The sequence below is a fragment of the Anguilla anguilla genome, chromosome 5 (assembly GCF_013347855.1).
Source record: "Anguilla anguilla isolate fAngAng1 chromosome 5, fAngAng1.pri, whole genome shotgun sequence".
NCBI classification, from domain to species: domain Eukaryota; kingdom Metazoa; phylum Chordata; class Actinopteri; order Anguilliformes; family Anguillidae; genus Anguilla; species Anguilla anguilla.
Genome location: NC_049205.1, coordinates 65,570,702 through 65,589,587, shown reverse-complemented (window position 1 = coordinate 65,589,587; position 18,886 = coordinate 65,570,702). Strand labels below are relative to the sequence as shown.

The following is an 18,886-nucleotide window of genomic DNA, read 5'->3' as shown; positions in this document are numbered from 1 at the left end:
CCCACAGGGGATACTAAACACATTTACCCCACAGATCATACAAAATGCATTTACCCCACAGGGGATACTAAATACATTTACCCCACAGATCATACAAAACACATTTACCCTACAGATCCACAGTGGCACCAGATACTCAGCTCCTGTACTCTTTCTTCCTTGCTTCTTAACTACAGAAGTTCTGGTTGAATAACAAGTTCTGATGCTGTACGACAGTACAGAGCCACCTGTACTTGGTCATGTGACTCTTTAATGAATTTTACGTACATGCATCAAATTAGAAAGTCTGAGCTGTGCTGCCGGGAGGCAAAATTACTAAAGTAAAAATATTGAGTTATGTTGTGTCCATCCACACATCTGATGCATCTACCTTTCTATCCATCTGCAACATAGGAATCTATTTATAAACAGCTACTTCTCCTACAGCTAATAACACAATTGATGCTAAATAAATAAATGCTAAAAATTAATAAAATAAAATCATATTTGCAGTTGCAAGTAATGCCCCTCATGGTTTTTTTATTTCCATGTGTTTACCAGGCAGGTATGGTGATGGAATGCTTTATTATGATGATTCGACAACATCATTAACACCAGTTTATGTGTGGTCAGCACATCTAAAAAACACTCTTGATTTTTGGATATTTACACTGAAAAGAAACACATTGGCATAAAGATTTGAGCCCTAAAGGCGTCTGCAGTCCCAGTGCACACAGTGCTTCCCTGCTTTAGGGGGTTAGTGAGCCGACCAGCGTCAGTAACGTCTGAAAGGAAAAGGGAGCGCCTCTGGTGCTGGCGTGCTTCTCTACAGAAATAAGAAGAAATTGGAGTAAAATGCTAATGAAGTGCTGGTGTCACCAAAGCCATCCCAGAGCACTGATGTCACTTCCCCTTCCGCTCAGTCAGTGAGTGCAAGAAATGAACTGCTTTTCATTCAGGAACGGAGTTTCTGTTGATTTCGGCTGAACTGAGATGGAATTCAGCAGGCCCTCAGGAAGCCCTGCCCTCCTTCTGCGTGAGGTGGCGAGGGGCGGGGCTCTGCGCTCGGAGCCTGGCGAATAGGAAGGCCACAAACAGGAGTCCCAGGAACAGGCAGGCCAGGTACAGCCCTACGAACCTCCGGGGCTGGGGGGTGCCCACGCTGCTGCCCGTGCTGGGGTCCTCCAGGACCAGCTGATAGGCTGCCCGCAGACACTGGGCCCGCCCCTCCTGCCCCGCCCGGTCCTCCTGGCAGTAGCAGGAGTACGAGCCCACTGTTTCTGTGGTTACCATGACCACCAGGTCCCAGTGCTGCAGACGTGTGCTGCGCCCGGGGGGGTGTGTCCAGAAGCAGGGGCGGGGTGACACCTGTACGCAGGGCAGGAGGATCTGCAGCCCCGCCCTCACCTGGAGCACCTGCACATCTGGGGAACAGCGTGCTGAGAGGGGGAGGAGAGGAGGGGTGGGGGAGTCAGTCCTGTCTAAAGTCTGCTTGGGATACAAGGCAATATAAGATACGAGCAGGGGGTGCTGTTAAGACTCACCTTCAGCACTCTCACACACCCACTGTGGCTCCTCAGGCCCTTCAGCCTCTGGGCCCCTAAAACACAGAACAGCACAGGGTCCGTAAAACACATAGAACAGCACAGGGCCCCTAAAACACAGACAACAGCACAGGGCCCCTAAAACACAGAGAACAGCACAGGGCCCCTAAAACACAGAGACCAACATAGTCAGAGACCCATATCTGTATGAGCGTGAAATAGAGATGTTATATAGAATGTGATACAGAGATGTGACATAGGGATATGATATAGCATGTGATATAGGAATGTGATATAGGGACGTGATATACAGATGTGATATAGGCATGTAATATAGCGTGTGATGTAGGGGTGTGTGTGGCAAACACGCCTGCCACAGGCCACCAAAGTGGCTTTCCTTGGGGCCCTCCAGCACAGAGACACAGGGAGATGATGTTCAAGCAGTCAAGATTTATTTACAAGGGTTGGCAAGATGTTGCTGCCAAGGAGCAGATGTTAAAACTGTCATGACAGAGAGGCTCCCCTGTGTGGGTGGGGATGGCAGATTTAACCTGTGCGCAGTGATTACCTCACTACGCACAGGTGCAGCCACTCCTGTTCCTGGGTCCAATTAGCCTGGCCAATTATCTAATTCTTAACCAATTATCCAATTGGCCAGGTCTAATTAGCTTGACACAGGGCAGGTGAGGCTGCTTAAACCAACCATCCCCACACCACAGTGTGATATAGAGATGTGAAATAGGGATGTGATGTATGTGTGTGATGTAGGTGCATGATATAGAGATGTGATATAGGGATGTGATGTAGATATAGGTGTGTGATATAGAGATGAGATATAGAGATGTGATATGGGGATGTGATGTATGTGTGTGGTGTAGATGTGTGATGTAGGTGTGTGATATAGACGTGATGTAGGTTTGTGATATAGGGATGTGATGCATGAGTGTGATATACAGATGTGATGTAGGTCTGTGATATAGGTGTGTGATATAGGTGTGTGATATAGAGATGTGATAGACAGTAGGGATGTGATGTAGGTGTTGATATAGAGATGTGATGTAGCGATGTGATGTAGGTGTGTGATATAATGTGATATAGGGATTTGATATAGGGATGTGATGTAGGGATGTGATATACAGTAGGGATGTGATGTAGGTGTGTGATTATAGAGATGTGCTATAGCAGTGGTGTCAAACTCGTGCCATGGAGGGCCGTGTGTATGCAGGTTTTCATTCCAACCAATTAATGCTGCCTTAATTGAGTCCAATTACTCATTCAGCCATATGCGTTTAACTGCATTGAAGCACAGAATATAAGAAAATTTTTATTTAGACAATGCGGGTCACCATAGACGTCGGGTCACCATTGTGCACAAACCTGCATCCCTAATTCAGCAAATAATTTAACTAATTATATAATCAAGATCTGAGGCTGGAATGAAAACCTGCATACACACGGCCCTCCATGGCACGAGTTTGACACCACTGTGCTATAGGGATTTTATACAGGGATGTGACGTAGCGATGTGAGGTAGGCATGTGATATAGGGATGTGATGTAGGTGTGCGAAAGCTGACCTGGATGTGATGGGGGTACAGACCCCCTCTCTCCACACACAACCATGTCTCTTGGTGAGGGCACACAGCTCACAGCTGGGGTACAGGCCACAGCCCCCTGCAGGAAGACAAGCTACTGACACACCTGAGCTCACTATCACCTGGTCCTGAAACACAAAGACACAAAGAGACACAGTCAGAGAGAGTGTGTGCATGTGTGTGTGTGTGTGTGTGTGTGAATGTGTGCCCTGTGTGCGTGTGTGTGTGTACAGTACCTGGTGTAATAAGATGTTGTTCACGGGTGTGTGGAACAGTGGGATCTCCTGGAGCAGAGTGGCAGACTGACCCCCCACTGAGACTCTGTGCAGTTCCCCTGTATCTGTGAGAAACACACACACCCACACACACACACACACACATATGCATGAACACATATTACACATTTCTTAGAATCACTTCCTGCTTTGTTCACCTCTTGTGCTCCTCTCACCTGTGCCCAGGTGTAGAATGGCAGCAGGGTTATCATTGGATACAGACATCAAAGTAGCAGCAATCTTGGTGTATGTAATTCCCCTCCGGACCATGAGGGGCACTGCTACCACACTGTTCTCCATCAAGGGGTGGTCCCTCAGGAAGAACAGCACGTCATCAGGCAGACTGAGAGAGGACTCAAACCCTTCAGCCTTCAGGGCCGCGCTGATGCACTGTGGAGCAACAGGGAGATCAGCAGGAGGAGCTACAGGGAACAGCTACAGGGTAAGGAACAACTACATGGTGAAGAACAGCTACAGAGAGCAGCTACAAGACAAGGAACAGCTACAGAATAAGCAACAGCTATGGAATAAGGAACAGCTAAATGATAAGGAGCAGCTACATGATAAGCAACAGCTGCAATGTACTGTAAGGAACAGCTACACTGCAGGGAAAACCTGCAGTGTAAAGAACAGCTACAGAGAGCAGTTACATGGAAAGGAACAGCTACAGGGTAAGGTACAATAAGGAGAACTGTATTATGTGGGCGGGGCATACCTGTCCAGGGCGGGGCCTGAGGAGAGTCTCTGGATTGGATGAGCTCTCGCAGCTCTTCTTTTGTTTAAATGGGCCCTTCAAGACCTCCAGAATATCAGCCAGGCTGTACACACACACTGCAGATACAGAGTCCCTGCAAACACACACACTGCGGATACAGAGTCCCTGCAAACACACACACTGCGGATACAGAGTCCCTGCAAACACACACTGAGTCCCTGCAAACCAAGATAAACTTTATACTGCATGTGTATGGAAAATGTGTTTTTGTGTGCGTGTGTGTGTGTGTGTGTGTGTGCATGTGTACAGTGTGTGTGTGTGTGTGTGTGCATGTGTACAGTGTGTGTGTGTGTGTGCGCACGCGCATGTGTGGTGTGTGTGTGTGCGCGTGCACGTGTGTGTGTGTAGTGTGTGTGTATAGGGTGTGTGTGTGTGTGCAGTGTATAAGCGCTGTACCATGTTGAGCTGTGTATGCTGTAGAAGCGTGTGCTGTGTGGCTCTCTGGGCTGGTGCTGCTGGGTGTGTGTGTGTTTGTGTGTGTGTGTGTGTAGGGTGTGTGTGTGTGTGTAGTGTATAAGCGCTGTACCATGTTGAGCTGTGTATGCTGTAGAAGTGTGTGCTGTGTGGCTCTCTGGGCTGGTGCTGCTGGGTGTGTGTGTGTGTGTGTGTGTGTGTAGTGTATAAGCGCTGTACCATGTTGAGCTGTGTATGCTGTAGAAGTGTGTGCTGTGTGGCTCTCCGGGCTGGTGCTGTTGGGTGTGTGTGTGTGTGTGTAGTGTATAAGCGCTGTACCATGTTGAGCTGTGTATGCTGTAGAAGTGTGTGCTGTGTGGCTCTCCGGGCTGGTGCTGTTGGGTGTGTGTGTGTGTGTGTGTAGTGTATAAGCGCTGTACCATGTTGAGCTGTGTATGCTGTAGAAGTGTGTGCTGTGTGGCTTTCCGGGCTGGTGCTCGAGGGTGTGGACGGCACGCAGGATGTTGTAGCGCTCGCCTCTCTCTCTGTCCTCACACACAAGTCCCGCCTTCAGGAAGGACGTCCAACGCTTCTGCAGCGTCTTCATACCTCCTACATCCCCCTGAGGGAGAGACACATGAAGACAGAGAGAGACAGAGAGACAGAGAGACAGAGAGACAGAGAATGAGAGAGAGAGAGACCGAGAGAGAGAGAGTTTTTGCTAAAACGCTAAAAGACGTGGCACTGGGACGCAATCCATCCAGCCCCCCTCCACCATCAACAGGCCCCATCTCAGGCATCAGCCCCCCCACGCCGTCGGTCACCGTCCTCGGGCCCCACATCAGCCTGACAGCAGCGGTCATCACTCCAAAACCCTGCGCCCACCCAGCACCCCGCAGCCCCCCATAAGGCCCCCGCCCCCCAGAGCACACCCCCACCAACACCAGCCCAGCTACGCTGCAGCCCTCACAATGGCCCCTGTCCCACCTGCCCCTCCTTCTGAGCTAGGTGAGATCAAACACCTGCTCAGTGTACTGTGTGATAGGTTGCTGAACTAATATGAATTCATATCTGTGGATATATATGTGCTGTGAATATACATAACCTAATATGTGAGTATACAGTATAAACCAGTTATACTGTGCACTATACAAATACTAAGTTAAAAAATGACATAATAAACTACTGTTTTTTTTTCATTTATCAACTATGTATTTTGATGAGATATTTTAGCATAAATTAGCCAAGTTTTTTTATCAGCATTCACTTAATGTTTTTATTTAATCTATATTTCTTTTAACCGATGCCTTATCAATACAAGTGTTTACATTTCTCACGCAAATTAAGCTCTTTCAATTGAACTGAGACAGAGAAAGTGAGAGAGGGAGTGAGGGAGAGAGAGCACCACATACAGAAAGATGGATGGCAGACAAACAGGCAGACAGACATTTAGACAGATAGACAGACAGAGAGACAAACATGCAAACAGACAGACTGACAGACAGACAGGCAAACAGACAGGCAAACAGATAGACAGACAAGCAGACAGGCAGGCAGACAGAGAGACAGACATGCAAACAGACAGACAGACAAACAGACAGGCAGACAGATAGACATGTAGCCAGAGAGACAGGCAGACAGACTGACAGAGAGACAGGCACCTTGCACACACGTGCCACTCTGGGCACTTTGATCTTGCTGTAGAAGTTGTACTCCTCTGCGACTTCCGTGAAGAAGAAGAAGATCTCATCATCGTCTCCAGCAGAGCTGTCCTGACTTAACTGCACTACTGCAGAGCTCACAAACTCAGGAGCTGCACACACACATACACACAGTCTATTTCATTCATGTCTAACCAATCTCAACATTGTTGGACAATGTTCCTTACCACTATATTATTCTCATCACTGTAATGTAATGTGGGGGGGGGGGGGGGCAGGAGGGACACATCTCCCTCAACTTTGGGAAACGTAACAATTGCCCCCCCCCCCCCAAATATGATTATGATTATGATTCATATTAATCATAAATATACTATAAAATAAATTATTTACCCTTCCACAGCACGCTGCACATACAGTACTCTTGCTTCTAAAAGCTATCCCATAACCCCCTGCAGCAAACAGGAAGTCTCACCGCTCAGCCAGCTGAGAGACTCTTCGGTACGGACCCGCTCCCTGCCCGTTGCCCGGGAGATGATGGGTGTGGTACCCATGAAGTTACTGGTGGTGGCGCTGTAAAGAGTCCCATCTGCACAGACAAAGAGAGAGACCACAGCACTACTGTGTGTGTGTGTGGTTCTGCTGTACCTGCTGTTATAGTAGTGTGTGTGTGTGTGTGTGTGTGTGTGTGTGTGTGTGGTTCTGCTGTACCTGCTGTTACAGTAGTGTGTGTGTGCGTGTGTGTGTGTGTGGTTCAGCTGTACCTGCTGTTACAGTAGTGTGTGTATGTGGTTGTGCTGTACCTGCTGTTACAGTAGTGTGTGTATGTGTGTGTATGTGTGTGTGTGTGTGGTTGTGCTATACCTGCTGTTACAGTAGTGTGTGTGTGTGGTTCTGCTGTACCTGCTGTTACAGTAGTGTGTATGTGTGTGTGTGTGTGTGTGTGGTTCTGCTGTACCTGCTGTTACAGTAGTGTGTGTGTACTTGGGGTCAAACGGACACTTCCCCTTCCCTGTCTCCACCCTCACGGAGCCATCATCCTCCATCTCCAGAGAGAAATCTGCTGTTCTCTACAGAGAGAGAGAGAAATGAGAGAGAGTGAGTGTGTGTGTGTGTGTGTGTGTGTGTGTGTGCATGTGCGGTGCGTGTGCGTGTGCGTGAATATGTGTGTGATTTTGTGTGTGTAGTGTGTGTGTGTGAGTGTGTGTGTGTATGTGTGAGATTGTGTGCGTGTGTGTGAGTGTGTGTACGTGTGTGTGCGTGTGTGCGAGATTGTGTGTGTGCGTGTATGTGTGCGTGTGCGTGCATGTATGCGTGTGTGTCTGTGCGTGTGCGTGTGAGTGCGTGTGCGTGTATGTACTGTAAGAAGTCTGTCTCTGATGCCAATATGTCTGCTGGCCACACATTCCCTTGATCTTATCATTATCACAATACAGTTGGTACAATGGTAGAATAGCGACCAGGAGTGAGAGATTGGGAACCATTCAAGTCAACAGACGTGCTAATTCAATCACAACAGGACGGCCAATACACTATGGCCTAATTGATAGGTGTTACAAGGACCGACTACATCTGTCTTGGTATGTGTATTCAACACTACTGATCAAAGCTTCGAAAACAAATAAGAAGCAGCCTCTGGAAAGGTTTGTGGTTCATTCTGACTCTGCTGAATCCAAGGTGTCATTCGTGCGCTTTGTCACTGCCGGTATTGGAAATAAACTTTGTACTTTTTCATCACGTTCGAGAGACGTCCTTTTTTCCTTACAACTGGCGAGCCACCCAGCGAGGAATTCCGAAAAAAAAAAAAACTGGGGACACTAAGGTAAGAAACGCGGTTTCTTCTTTTATGCTGCTGGTTTGTATTTTAGGGAACCCCCTCGTTTAAAAAAAACCTAGAAAGAAGTTTTAAGGACTGGGACAGTTTGTTTGTTTTCACCATCATACTGGCAGTAAGAGTTTTAATTCCGAAGCACTGGAATTAAGAGTAACTGGATCGTGCCCGACGGAGTGTGGCACTGTTGTAACTTGTAGATACAAGTAGGCCTAAAGTAACTGGTCTTCAGAATCAATTGTGCCCGAAGCACCGGGACCTTTATGCTAAAATAGTATTCCTAAAGTAACTGGAATCCTCGACCTGTGTCCGAAGTACAGGAACAGGGTAGCTGTTGTTTATCTTAAAGCAACTAGATAACGCAACGGTTAGAACATAGACCTAAAGTAACTGGTCTGTAGAATTTATTGGTTCCGAAGCACTGGAACATAGATTCTTAAATTGGGTGTACTCTGTAACTTATCACTTACTAATTCACGTGACTAGATTGCGCATTAACGCTAGTTTGGCAATATTGTTCGTGTATTGTGTGATAGCTAACTATAAATTAGAGGATGGAAGACCTTGTGGTTAGGTACATTTCTAAACATGGCAAAAGCAGTGTGCTTGAAGGGATAGAAAACCAAGACGCGCCTTACGAGTGGGCATTGTCTCAGTTTGAAAACTATTCGAAATTACCTAAAAATAAGAAAGGGAAGATTGCTACAGCATTGCAAGCGATTCTGGCATCTTACAAAATGACTAAAAAGAGATTAGACGTTGTAGAGATAGAAAACCATACTCTTCAACAGCAAGTAGCAGAGAATGCAGTCACTCTTAAAAGCTATAAAGTGAATGCCACGCTTAACATGGAGATTCAAATAAAGCTGAGGCAGGAGGTTGCACAGCTAGAAAACAATAATCAGAATCTTATGTCGTCACTAGAAAAAACAGCCAATGACTTGAATCGTGCACAAGCGGCGTATGATTACTTGATTAGTAAATGTACCAATCTGACTCCCAGAACTCACACTAGCAATTCAGACCGTGTAGGAAAATACAAGAGAGCAGTAGATATCATGCAAGGACACATAGCAGCGGTAGGGGTACCCCTTCCTGAGGGATTAGTGGCTGAATTAGATAATGAGGATGATAAAACCAACAATTTTGGGGGGAAACCTGCATGGGGTAATTGGGATAGCTATTCGGATTACACAGTTAAGTTTCCTATGGCCCCTGTACATTCAACCACTACTATTCAGCCTGGGGAGGGGGGGCAGAGGGAACGCACAAGTACAACCACTACACTTAGGCCTCTCTCACCTGGTGACATTGAATCCCTAATCAAGAACATTGGTTACTTTGAGCCTTATAAGAGAGACCCGCTCGAATTCATTGCATCACTAGAACGTGCGGTAGATCTACACAGACTTACTGATGCTGATGCTTGTGTCACACTAATTGCATGCCTTCCACACGCCTTAGCTAGAGCGCTTTCTACTGATATACAGAACAAAAATGCAGACAAAGCTAGCAGGAAGAAGGCACTACTAGAGGTCCTGGGAACTCGAGAGATAGATTGGGAAAGAATTAAGGAAGTAGAAATGCAACAGGGAGAACACCCAGCAGCATATGCTTCTAGATTATGGGAAGCTTTCTCTGACTATAGTGGTATGCCACATTTAACCCAACAAGACCCTATTTTCAAGTCTACATTGATTTCACAGAGTGACACATACACCCGAGATGCCTTAACACTTCACATAGACTCCCATACCCCATACACAGAAATAGTTACAAAAATGACTCAACTTTACAACTCCAAAAACAGCAGGTTGGTGAATAAGAAGAGATATCCAGTAGCTGCAGTTGGAGGAAGGCCTCATAATAATAGTTCACATAGGTCTGTGTCATGGAGAAATGAAGGATATGTGCCAGATGACATTAAGCAGCAAAGAGGGGAGAAGCCATTACCCTATAATTTGGATGGAAAGTTTGTTTGTTATACATGTGGAAAGGAAGGACACATAGCTAAGGAATGCAAATCTTTTCACAGTAAGGGTCCTGATCACTCAAGTTTGAGCCAGACACTCAGTAGTATACAGTCAGCAATAACAAAACTCAGTGCGGAGAATGTTGATTTGCAGGCAGCTATTTCTAAGATGAAGAGCAATACCACTTCACACTCAGCATAGGGGTGTCAGGCCTCCGTGCTGCACGTGGCACCTTTGTCACGTGATAGATGGGGTAGACCAATTACACAGATCGCTGTTGGAGGCCGATGCGATAATTGGTTAGTAGATAGTGGTGCTTCTTTGTCCATAATTCATTCTAATGAAACCCCTAGTCACAGTGATAGGACTATCACAATAGAAGGCTTTGATGGTACTATGTCTCTGGCTTCCCAATCAGATAACCTTACCTTTGAAATTGGCAAAGACAGGTTTAAAGACAAAGCTTGGCTTAGTGCAACAGGAGATGGTCGCAACATTTTAGGTTCAGACATCATGAAAAGGCGTGGTTACATTATAGATTATGGCAACAATTGCATTTGGCGCAATACTGAGTCTAAAGATGAGTTTGTGGAAATTTCCGATGTTCATGCAGTGCATGCCATAAAGAAGTCGGAAGAATATGACTTGCATACATTGTTGAGAGTTAACGATGCAGGTTTGGAGGAAGGGTTAGAAAAACATAGAGGTGTTTTCGCTAATAGTAAACATGATTGTGGGCGAATAGATTGTGAAGTCATGGAGGTGAATATACAAGGCCGTGATCCTCCATCACTCCACCAATATAAGTACCCAGAGGAAGCAAACCCTTATATTCAATCTACAATTGAGTCTCTTTTGCAACAGGACGTCATACAACCCTGTCTTTCACCAGCAATGTCTCCCATATGGCCAGAAAACCAGACCCGGAAACCAGACAATTCCTGGAGGCTTTGTGTTGATTACAGAGAACTTAATAAATGCACCCCTACCTGTGCTCCAGTAGTAGCTTCAACACCAGAAGTATTAGCATATTACAAAAAAAAAAAAAAAAAAAAAAAAAAGGGGGGGGGGGGGGGGGGGGGGTTATAACTATTTTTGTTTCTCTTCTCTTTATTTCAGAAAACCAGCATAAATATGTGGGAGATCCTCTTGACTGTAATGCTACCGGTGATGGCGATGACACAAGAGTGCCCAGAGCAGCGCCCAGCACCTCTGTCTGGGATAATTGCAAGACCACATCAGGGCGCCCTGAACAACAATGTCCAATGGGTCCATATTCCAGTCCTGGTGAACTTGACAGCATGGTCTCCAGATCTGAACGAGCACTGCAAGGGGGAGAGCGTGACCCAGTACAAGGACCTCATGACAACAGCATTCCTGAAATACCATGACATGGTGGCTGCCAACTTCCAGAGCGACAGCCCAACCCCCACACCTACCAGACAAAAACTGCTTGGGTTCCTGGATGGTGTTCTAGGAGCTACGGGAACCGGATTAGGTGTTTCAAATTGGATGGATACCCTACAAATGAAAAAGAATGAACCTAAAACTGAAGGAGTTGATTGCCACTCAGGTCCTACAGCGTGGTCCATTGGGCCCTACCATTTTCCATATGTAAATACCACACGTCACATTTTGTCTACTAGGCTTGAGGATGAGTTAGGATTTGTAGAAGAAATCCCAGAATTTGATTTTGAACTTGACATTTAAAGCCGCTGTATGCATCTGTTTGATACTGATTTTGATTCAAGGTGTTATGATTTGTTGTATGTGTTCTGTCCTAAACCGACAAAGACTTATATTTTGTAAAGCAGTCCCCTTGGCTTGGGTAGTACCCAGTCTCAAATATCTCGGCCGCTGACTATTTGTTATAGTTTATTATTTATCAGCATGGCACCCAGGTTGTGGTGGTGATAACATCCACAGGGAAAGCAGAGGCAATAGCAGGCAGCGCTCAGAGTAAGACCAGTGGAATGAGGTGTTGCTCCAATGACGGGTAAGGTTCTCCGCGTGATAGGAGAGCAACCTAAGGCAGGACAGCACCGCCACTGATGAAGACTATGTGCATGTGATGCTTTATTGCAAATAAGCATCAAACGGGGGACTGTAAGAAGTCTGTCTCTGATGCCAATATGTCTGCTGGCCACACATTCCCTTGATCTTATCATTATCACAATACAGTTGGTACAATGGTAGAATAGCGACCAGGAGTGAGAGATTGGGAACCATTCAAGTCAACAGACGTGCTAATTCAATCACAACAGGACGGCCAATACACTATGGCCTAATTGATAGGTGTTACAAGGACCGACTACATCTGTCTTGGTATGTGTATTCAACACTACTGATCAAAGCTTCGAAAACAAATAAGAAGCAGCCTCTGGAAAGGTTCGTGGTTCATTCTGACTCTGCTGAATCCAAGGTGTCATTCGTGCGCTTTGTCACTGCCGGTATTGGAAATAAACTTTATACTTTTTCATCACGTTCGAGAGACGTCCTTTTTTCCTTACAGTACGTATGTGTGTGTGAGATTGTGTGTGTGCGAGTATGTGTGTGTGTGATAACTCACTATGAGACAGAGTGGCATACATTCCTTTTATAACATCATTCTGTTTCTATATCACATGCTGATTTCAATCTTCTCTCTGTCCATCCTAATTTCTGCTTTTTCACTCCATGTGTGTTACATCTGTCCATCATACCTTTATCTCTCTAACCCACCCACACTTCCCCCCACCCCCCCGCCACCGTAAGGGGGACAAAGACCTTAAAGCTGACACTGTTACTCACGATGAAGGTGCACTGCGGATCGAAGGCATAGGTGCCACACGCATAGATCTGACCCTCACTCACAAACTCCAGCACCAGGATGTAGTTGCGGCAGTCAGCCTGTAGAGGGCGAAAGAGAGCAAACCACGGCCTGTGTCCTCACAGCACCCCATGTTCACAGGAAAGAGCTCATACTGAAGGCTGTACAAAATGAGTGAAGAAGAGCACAGGGCGCCTGGACCGCCCAGAAACCCAGAAAAGTATTCTGGGAAATGGGAGTGATTAGCAGCTGATGAAAAGGATGCTGGGTAATGTGAGTGATTAGCGGCTGATGAAAAGGATGCTGGGTAATGTGAGTGATTAGCGGCTGATGAAAAGGATTCTGGGTAATGTGAGTGATTTGTGAAAGATGATAAAAGATTCTGGGTAACGTGAGTGATTTGCGAAGGACGAAAAGGATTCTGGGTACTGTGAGTGATTTGTGAAAGATGAAAAGGATTCTGGGTAATGCAAGTGAAAGGAACTGCTTTAGCACAGTTAATTCTCTGCAGCCCAGCCCTAGCCAGACCCCAGAGCCATGCCCACCTCACTCTTTCCCTTCGTCTCACAGATCTTCCTCTGTTCCTCTGGAACATTCCACGTGATCTACAGACACAGACACAGACACAGACAGACCGTTATTGTCTGGTACCAGTGACTGTCATTACTGCTGATGAGCACATTAAAAGTTTCTGAGGCACACGCACACACACGCTCACTCTTCTCTCTCATGCACACACACACTTGACCAAAAAAGATCAAAAGCTACACTCAAATGTATGCGATTGTGTGTGTGTACTCTGAGAAGTGGGTGTGTGTATTTATGTGCATGTGTGTGAACTCTGGGTGAGTGTGTGTGTGTGTAGGTGTGCATACACACTGACCTGTGTGTGTGTGCTCGTGAGGGTGGAGGCATTCAAAGCCAGGATGGTGTCACGAGCTCCCAGGTACAAAATTCCAGAAGCTTCATCCAACAGGAGGGAGGAGATGTTAGAAACACCAGAGAATGGCACTGGACCCAGTACTGAGAGAGAGGGAGGGAGAGGGGGAGGGGGAGGGAGAGGGAGAGAGAGGGGGCGGGGGGAGAGAGGGACGGGAGGAGAGAGAGGGACGAGGGGGAGAGAGAGAAAGAGAGAAGGAGGGAGAGAGAGAGGGCAAGGGAGAGAAAGAGAAAGAGAGAAGGGGGAGAGAGAGGGTGAGGGAGGGAGAGGGGGGAGAGAGGGGGAGATGGCATGTATGGCCTTGAAAGAGTTTGGTGGATGCTTTGTTAATACTGAACAATGGATTTCCTGTCATTTTGAATTTTGAAAAGGAAACAGAAATAGCATATGCTTCGCGTTTTGAGTGGGGGAAATTTGAGTTGAAGGGGCATTTGATCTGAAGGGGAATTTGAGCAGAGATTTCTCTCCTGGTAAAATGCAAATCTACAGTACATTATCAGGTAGATCAGTTACAATTCAGACTCAACTCAATTTAAAAACAAACAGAAAAAGCACATAAGTATCAGAACCAACATAGCTCAGGAGGTAAGACCGATTGTCTGGCAGTCGGAGGGTTGCTGGTTCAAACCGCGCCCTGGGCATGTCGAAGTGTCCTTGAGCAAGACACCTAACCCCTAACTGCTCTGGCGAATGAGAGGCATCAATTGTAAAGCGCTTTGGATAAAAGCGCTATATAAATGCAGTCCATTTACCATTTACCATAATCTCACCGGAAGCATGTTTGAGAGAGTCATTGTTATTTGTCCTTGAAGGTGTGAGTGGGTGGGTCAGTGTTATTTCTGTGAGTGAGTGGGTGAGTGGGTTAGTGTTATTTGTGTGTGTGAGTGAGTGGGTGAGTGAGTGAGTGGGTCAGTGTTATTTGTGTGAGTGAGTGGGTCAGTGTTATTTATGTGAGTGAATGAGTGGGTCAGTGTTGTTTGTGTGAGTGAGTGAGTGGGTCAGTGTTATTTGTGTGAGTGAGTGAGTGGGTCAGTGTTATTTGTGTGAGTGAGTCAGTGTTATTTGTGTGAGTGAGTGGGTCAGTGTTATTTATGTGAGTGAATGAGTGGGTCAGTGTTGTTTGTGTGAGTGAGTGAGTGGGTCAGTGTTATTTGTGTGAGCGAATGAGTGGGTCAGTGTTATTTGTGTGAGTGAGTGAGTGGGTCACTGTTATTTGTGTGAGTGAGTCAGTGTTATTTGTGTGAGTGAGTGGGTCAGTGTTAGTTGTGTGAGTGAGTGAGTGAGTGGGTCAGTGTTATTTATGTGAGTGAATGAGTGGGTCAGTGTTATTTGTGTGAGTGAGTGAGTGGGTGAGTGAGTGGGTCAGTGTTATTTGTGTGAGTGAGTCAGTGTTATTTGTGTGAGTGAGTGAGTGAGTGGGTCAGTGTTAGTTGTGTGAGTGAGTGAGTGAGTGGGTCAGTGTTATTTATGTGAGTGAATGAGTGGGTCAGTGTTGTTTGTGTGAGTGAGTGAGTGGGTCAGTGTTATTTGTGTGAGCGAGTGGGTGAGTCAGTGTTATTTGTGTGAGTGAGTGGGTCAGTGTTATTTGTGTGAGCGAATGAGTGGGTCAGTGTTATTTGTGTGAGCGAGTGGGTGAGTCAGTGTTATTTGTGTGAGTGAGTGGGTCAGTGTTATTTGTGTGAGGGAGTGAGTGAGTCAGTCAGTGTTATTTATGTGAGTGAATGAGTGGGTCAGTGTTGTTTGTGTGAGTGAGTGAGTGGGTCAGTGTTATTTGTGTGAGCGAGTGGGTGAGTCAGTGTTATTTGTGTGAGTGAGTGGGTCAGTGTTATTTGTGTGAGGGAGTGAGTGAGTGAGTGAGTCAGTCAGTGTTATTTGTGTGAGTGAGTGGGTGAGTCAATGTTATTTGCTGTGTCACAGGGCCACTCACACAGAGTGAACAGACACGGTTTTTTCACTAGATCCTTACTTCAGATACCTGATCTTCAGACCAGAGAACACTCAGTTATGAAATTAATGAAAGCTCATATTGATAAACCAAACACACACACACACACACACACACACACACACACTCTCACACACACACACACACACAGCCTGCGCTACACTGAAATAAGGTGTGGGTGTTATGTAAGCCAAGACAAGCAGATACACTTATTTTCCCCCTCTCCCCCCCCCTCCCCCCTCTTTCAGCAGGCTGAACAGGTTTGTCCTGAGGGTTGTACCTGTTTAAGTAAATGGGTGTTGTGCTTGAGTGCCTGTGGCACACAGCCAGCTCCACTTTGGCAAAGTGCAAAGTTCAGCACAGCACAGCACAGAGCACAAAGCAGAGCGGCCAGCACAGCACAGAGCTTAGCACAGAGTTCAGCACAGAGCTTAGCACAGAGCACAGAGCAGAGTTCAGCATAGCAAAAGTTTAACACAAACAGAGTTCAGCACAGAGCAGAGCTCAGCAGAGCACAGAGATTAGCACAGAGCACAGAGCACAGTTCAGCACAGCACAAGCTTAACACAGAGCAGAGTTCAGCACAGAGTTTAGCACAGAGCAGAGTTCAGCACAACACAAGCTTAACACAGAGCAGAGTTCAGCACAGCACAAGCTTAACACAGAGCAGAGTTCAGCACAGAGCTCAGCACAGAGCAGAGCTTAGCACAGAGCAAAGTTCAGCACAGAGCTCAGCACAGCACAGAGCTTAGCACAGAGCACAGAGCAGAGCTCAGCACAGCACAGAGCAGAACAAGCAGAGTTCAGCACACAGCTTAGCACAGAGCAAAGAGTTTAGCACAGAGCAAGTTCAGCACAGAGCTTAACACAGAGCAGAGTTCAGCAGAGAGCTTAGCACAGAACAGCTCACACGCCCACACTCCTCTCCAAAAAAATAAAAGACAGAACCACACCACAGTCTGTCAAGGTGCTGCCCTCACTCCCTTTCAAATATTAACTATACATGGATACCTTAATGTTCTGACCATACATCTCACATGATGCTGTTACACGCTTTTATAACACAGCTCAACTTCCTTTGAGGAACGTGCTGCAGGAGCATGAGAAACCCGGGAAGGTAGTCGGTGTAAGCCTGATGTATACTTCGTCAAACGACCTTTTTGACGAGTGTCACGTCACAAAAAAGTGCCGCAGGACATTTCACATTTATACTTGGGGGAAGTCTCGCGGGGAGGGTTCTGTTGTCCCTATGGTAGCGAGACGCCAAACGGTTGATGTTTACCTTCATGAAAACATGGCGGCGCCCGGTGAAATTATTGAGCAAAAGAGGAAGAAAAGTCGTTTTTTTTTAAAAAAAGTGAACAGAAAAAAGCCGCTCTGTCAGTCACATAAACGAAACGGGTGGAAAACAATGCAAATATGTTCGAGCCTAGTTACGCAGATGAGTTACACGCTGGATGAAGGCATTTCAACTATTTTAGGATGTCGGCTAACCGGTTAAATGACTTAACCGTATCCATCCCTACAAGTTTTTCCTCTTATACCCTCCATGTTTATCACATGGGTCAAAACCAAACAAGACCAGGTCAAAACCTAGCATATGGCTGGACCGGCCGACCAATGGTGTAACTTCATCACTCACTCACTCATTCAGTCACAGACATTCGCGTTTGTAGGGCTGGCCCCGCTGTTGAGGTCCAGCCAAAAATGAAGTGAAGGGGGAAAAAACGCATCCATGACAATGAATTCGGTCGACTGTCAAATTAACACTGCGCGACAAAGTAGCTACAACGTTGTCGGGCATAACTACATTCCACTGGCACGCGACACTTTTTGGAGTTAAAATTAGGTAATTGTGTCATGCGACGCATGTCGAGAGGGTCGTGCGGACGCAGTATAAATCAGGCTCTAATATTCAAAACATGTAACTATTCTAGCCTATAGCGCGCTCGCGCGTTAGGACTCTACAATGACTGATGTACAGACAGACTTTAGCCCACCGCAGACACTCGCTGCTTCCATCCGCTCACTTTTAAATGTGTAAGAAAGGTGAACTCTCATTCCCCCCACTGGATTTACCCAACCCAGTTTACCTCCAGTTTTGCCATCTAGACTGGCAGTCCGGCTGCAGGCGATGATGCAGAACTCCAGAAACACGCCGGCTACCGTTGTCACGGGCGTCTTCATCTTCCGGGGAACAAAACTGGAAACATGATCAACGTTTTTGACCTGTCAGTTTTGCGTAGGTAAATCTTAGATGTCGTTATACACGGAACTGCAGGAACTCAAGCTGCACTTGAAAAGGCGCGATTAATTTAAAGGATTCTCTTATTCCAATCGTCCAGTATAAAGAAAACACAACTGAATGGCTTGCAGCCAGACTGGAAGAGAGCGACGGTATAATCGTCGATATTTAAATTAAAAGACGGTACTTGTAACAAAACGTAACTCACTCTTTAAATCATGTCTTATCATTCAGGAAGACACAGCCGAGCACACGTTATACTTCAATATGAACGTGCCATTTCCCCGACATTTTTAATGTTCTCGTTCTTCCCTGAATAAATTCCAGCCTTTTAAATGTGTAAATAAAGAAACCCGTTTTGTTCTGCACCTGAAGTTTGCGAGAGTATACTCTCAGCTCCGCCCACAGAAACGGACAGGTGTATTCATTTACGCCTACGATGCTGGGATTGCGATTGCGTGCAGCCTTCATACTTAATGCTGTGGCCAGTTGCATACTTTTCCTTCTTGTAATAGCCTATGTTACCACCCTCCCTCCCTCCCTAATAAGACCGTTGCAACGGCACGTGGCCTCTCGGTGGTAAAAAAAAAAGAAGGTAATAACTCATGAAGACAGTGAAATTACTGCGATGAGTTCTTTGAACGACTGCATAGATTATGGTCTTGCTATTGATTTGAAGTGCTATGATCCTATTGCAGCATTTATGGTGTTAGATTTCTGTGCTGTTGCAATCTTGAGATGATGAGGTTGTGACTGTGCTGTTAAACCAAACAGTAATAACCTTTTACATTTAAAAAGTATACTTAAACAAAGAGCACGAACAAACTGAACTTTTTGTAGTGCGCGTGTGTATGTGTGTGCATGCGTGTCTGTGTGCACACGTGTGTGAGTGTACCTGTGAGTGAGTGTATCTGTGTGTGTG

The 18,886-nt window shown here is 46.2% G+C and overlaps 1 protein-coding gene across 2 annotated transcripts; it reads right to left on the bottom strand.

Annotated features, from left to right (window-relative positions):
• Positions 1-545: 545 nt before the first annotated feature.
• On the bottom strand, positions 546-18,385 carry LOC118228394 (semaphorin-4F-like). 2 transcript variants are annotated; one of them, XM_035419880.1, is made up of 15 exons: positions 18,173-18,385; positions 17,813-17,922; positions 13,718-13,857; positions 13,380-13,439; positions 12,816-12,914; positions 7,180-7,291; positions 6,697-6,810; positions 6,222-6,373; positions 5,001-5,182; positions 4,108-4,240; positions 3,569-3,782; positions 3,354-3,457; positions 3,100-3,245; positions 1,524-1,579; positions 546-1,418 (listed from the first exon to the last, which is right to left on the bottom strand). In XM_035419880.1, the coding sequence occupies exons 2-15, from the start codon at positions 17,904-17,906 to the stop codon at positions 991-993; spliced, it is 2,034 nt and encodes a 677-aa protein (XP_035275771.1). In that variant the 5' UTR covers positions 17,907-17,922; positions 18,173-18,385; the 3' UTR covers positions 546-990. The 2 variants fall into 2 exon arrangements, with proteins under 2 accessions (XP_035275771.1, XP_035275772.1); XM_035419881.1 differs by lacking the exon at positions 13,718-13,857.
• Between the last annotated feature and the right edge of the window lie 501 nt (positions 18,386-18,886).

What these genes read in the sequence shown, in the direction of transcription:
- LOC118228394 (XM_035419880.1), bottom strand. Translation starts at nt 17,906, where the DNA reads ATGAAGACGCCCGTGACAACGGTAGCCGGCGTGTTTCTGGAGTTCTGC. An exon ending in TCAGGCCCCGCCCTGGACAG is followed by an intron (nt 3,783 to 4,107) that starts GTATGCCCCGCC and finishes GTTGCTCCACAG; the next exon opens with TGCATCAGCGCGGCCCTGAA. An exon ending in TGTACCCCCATCACATCCAG is followed by an intron (nt 1,580 to 3,099) that starts GTCAGCTTTCGC and finishes TCTGTGTTTTAG; the next exon opens with GGGCCCAGAGGCTGAAGGGC.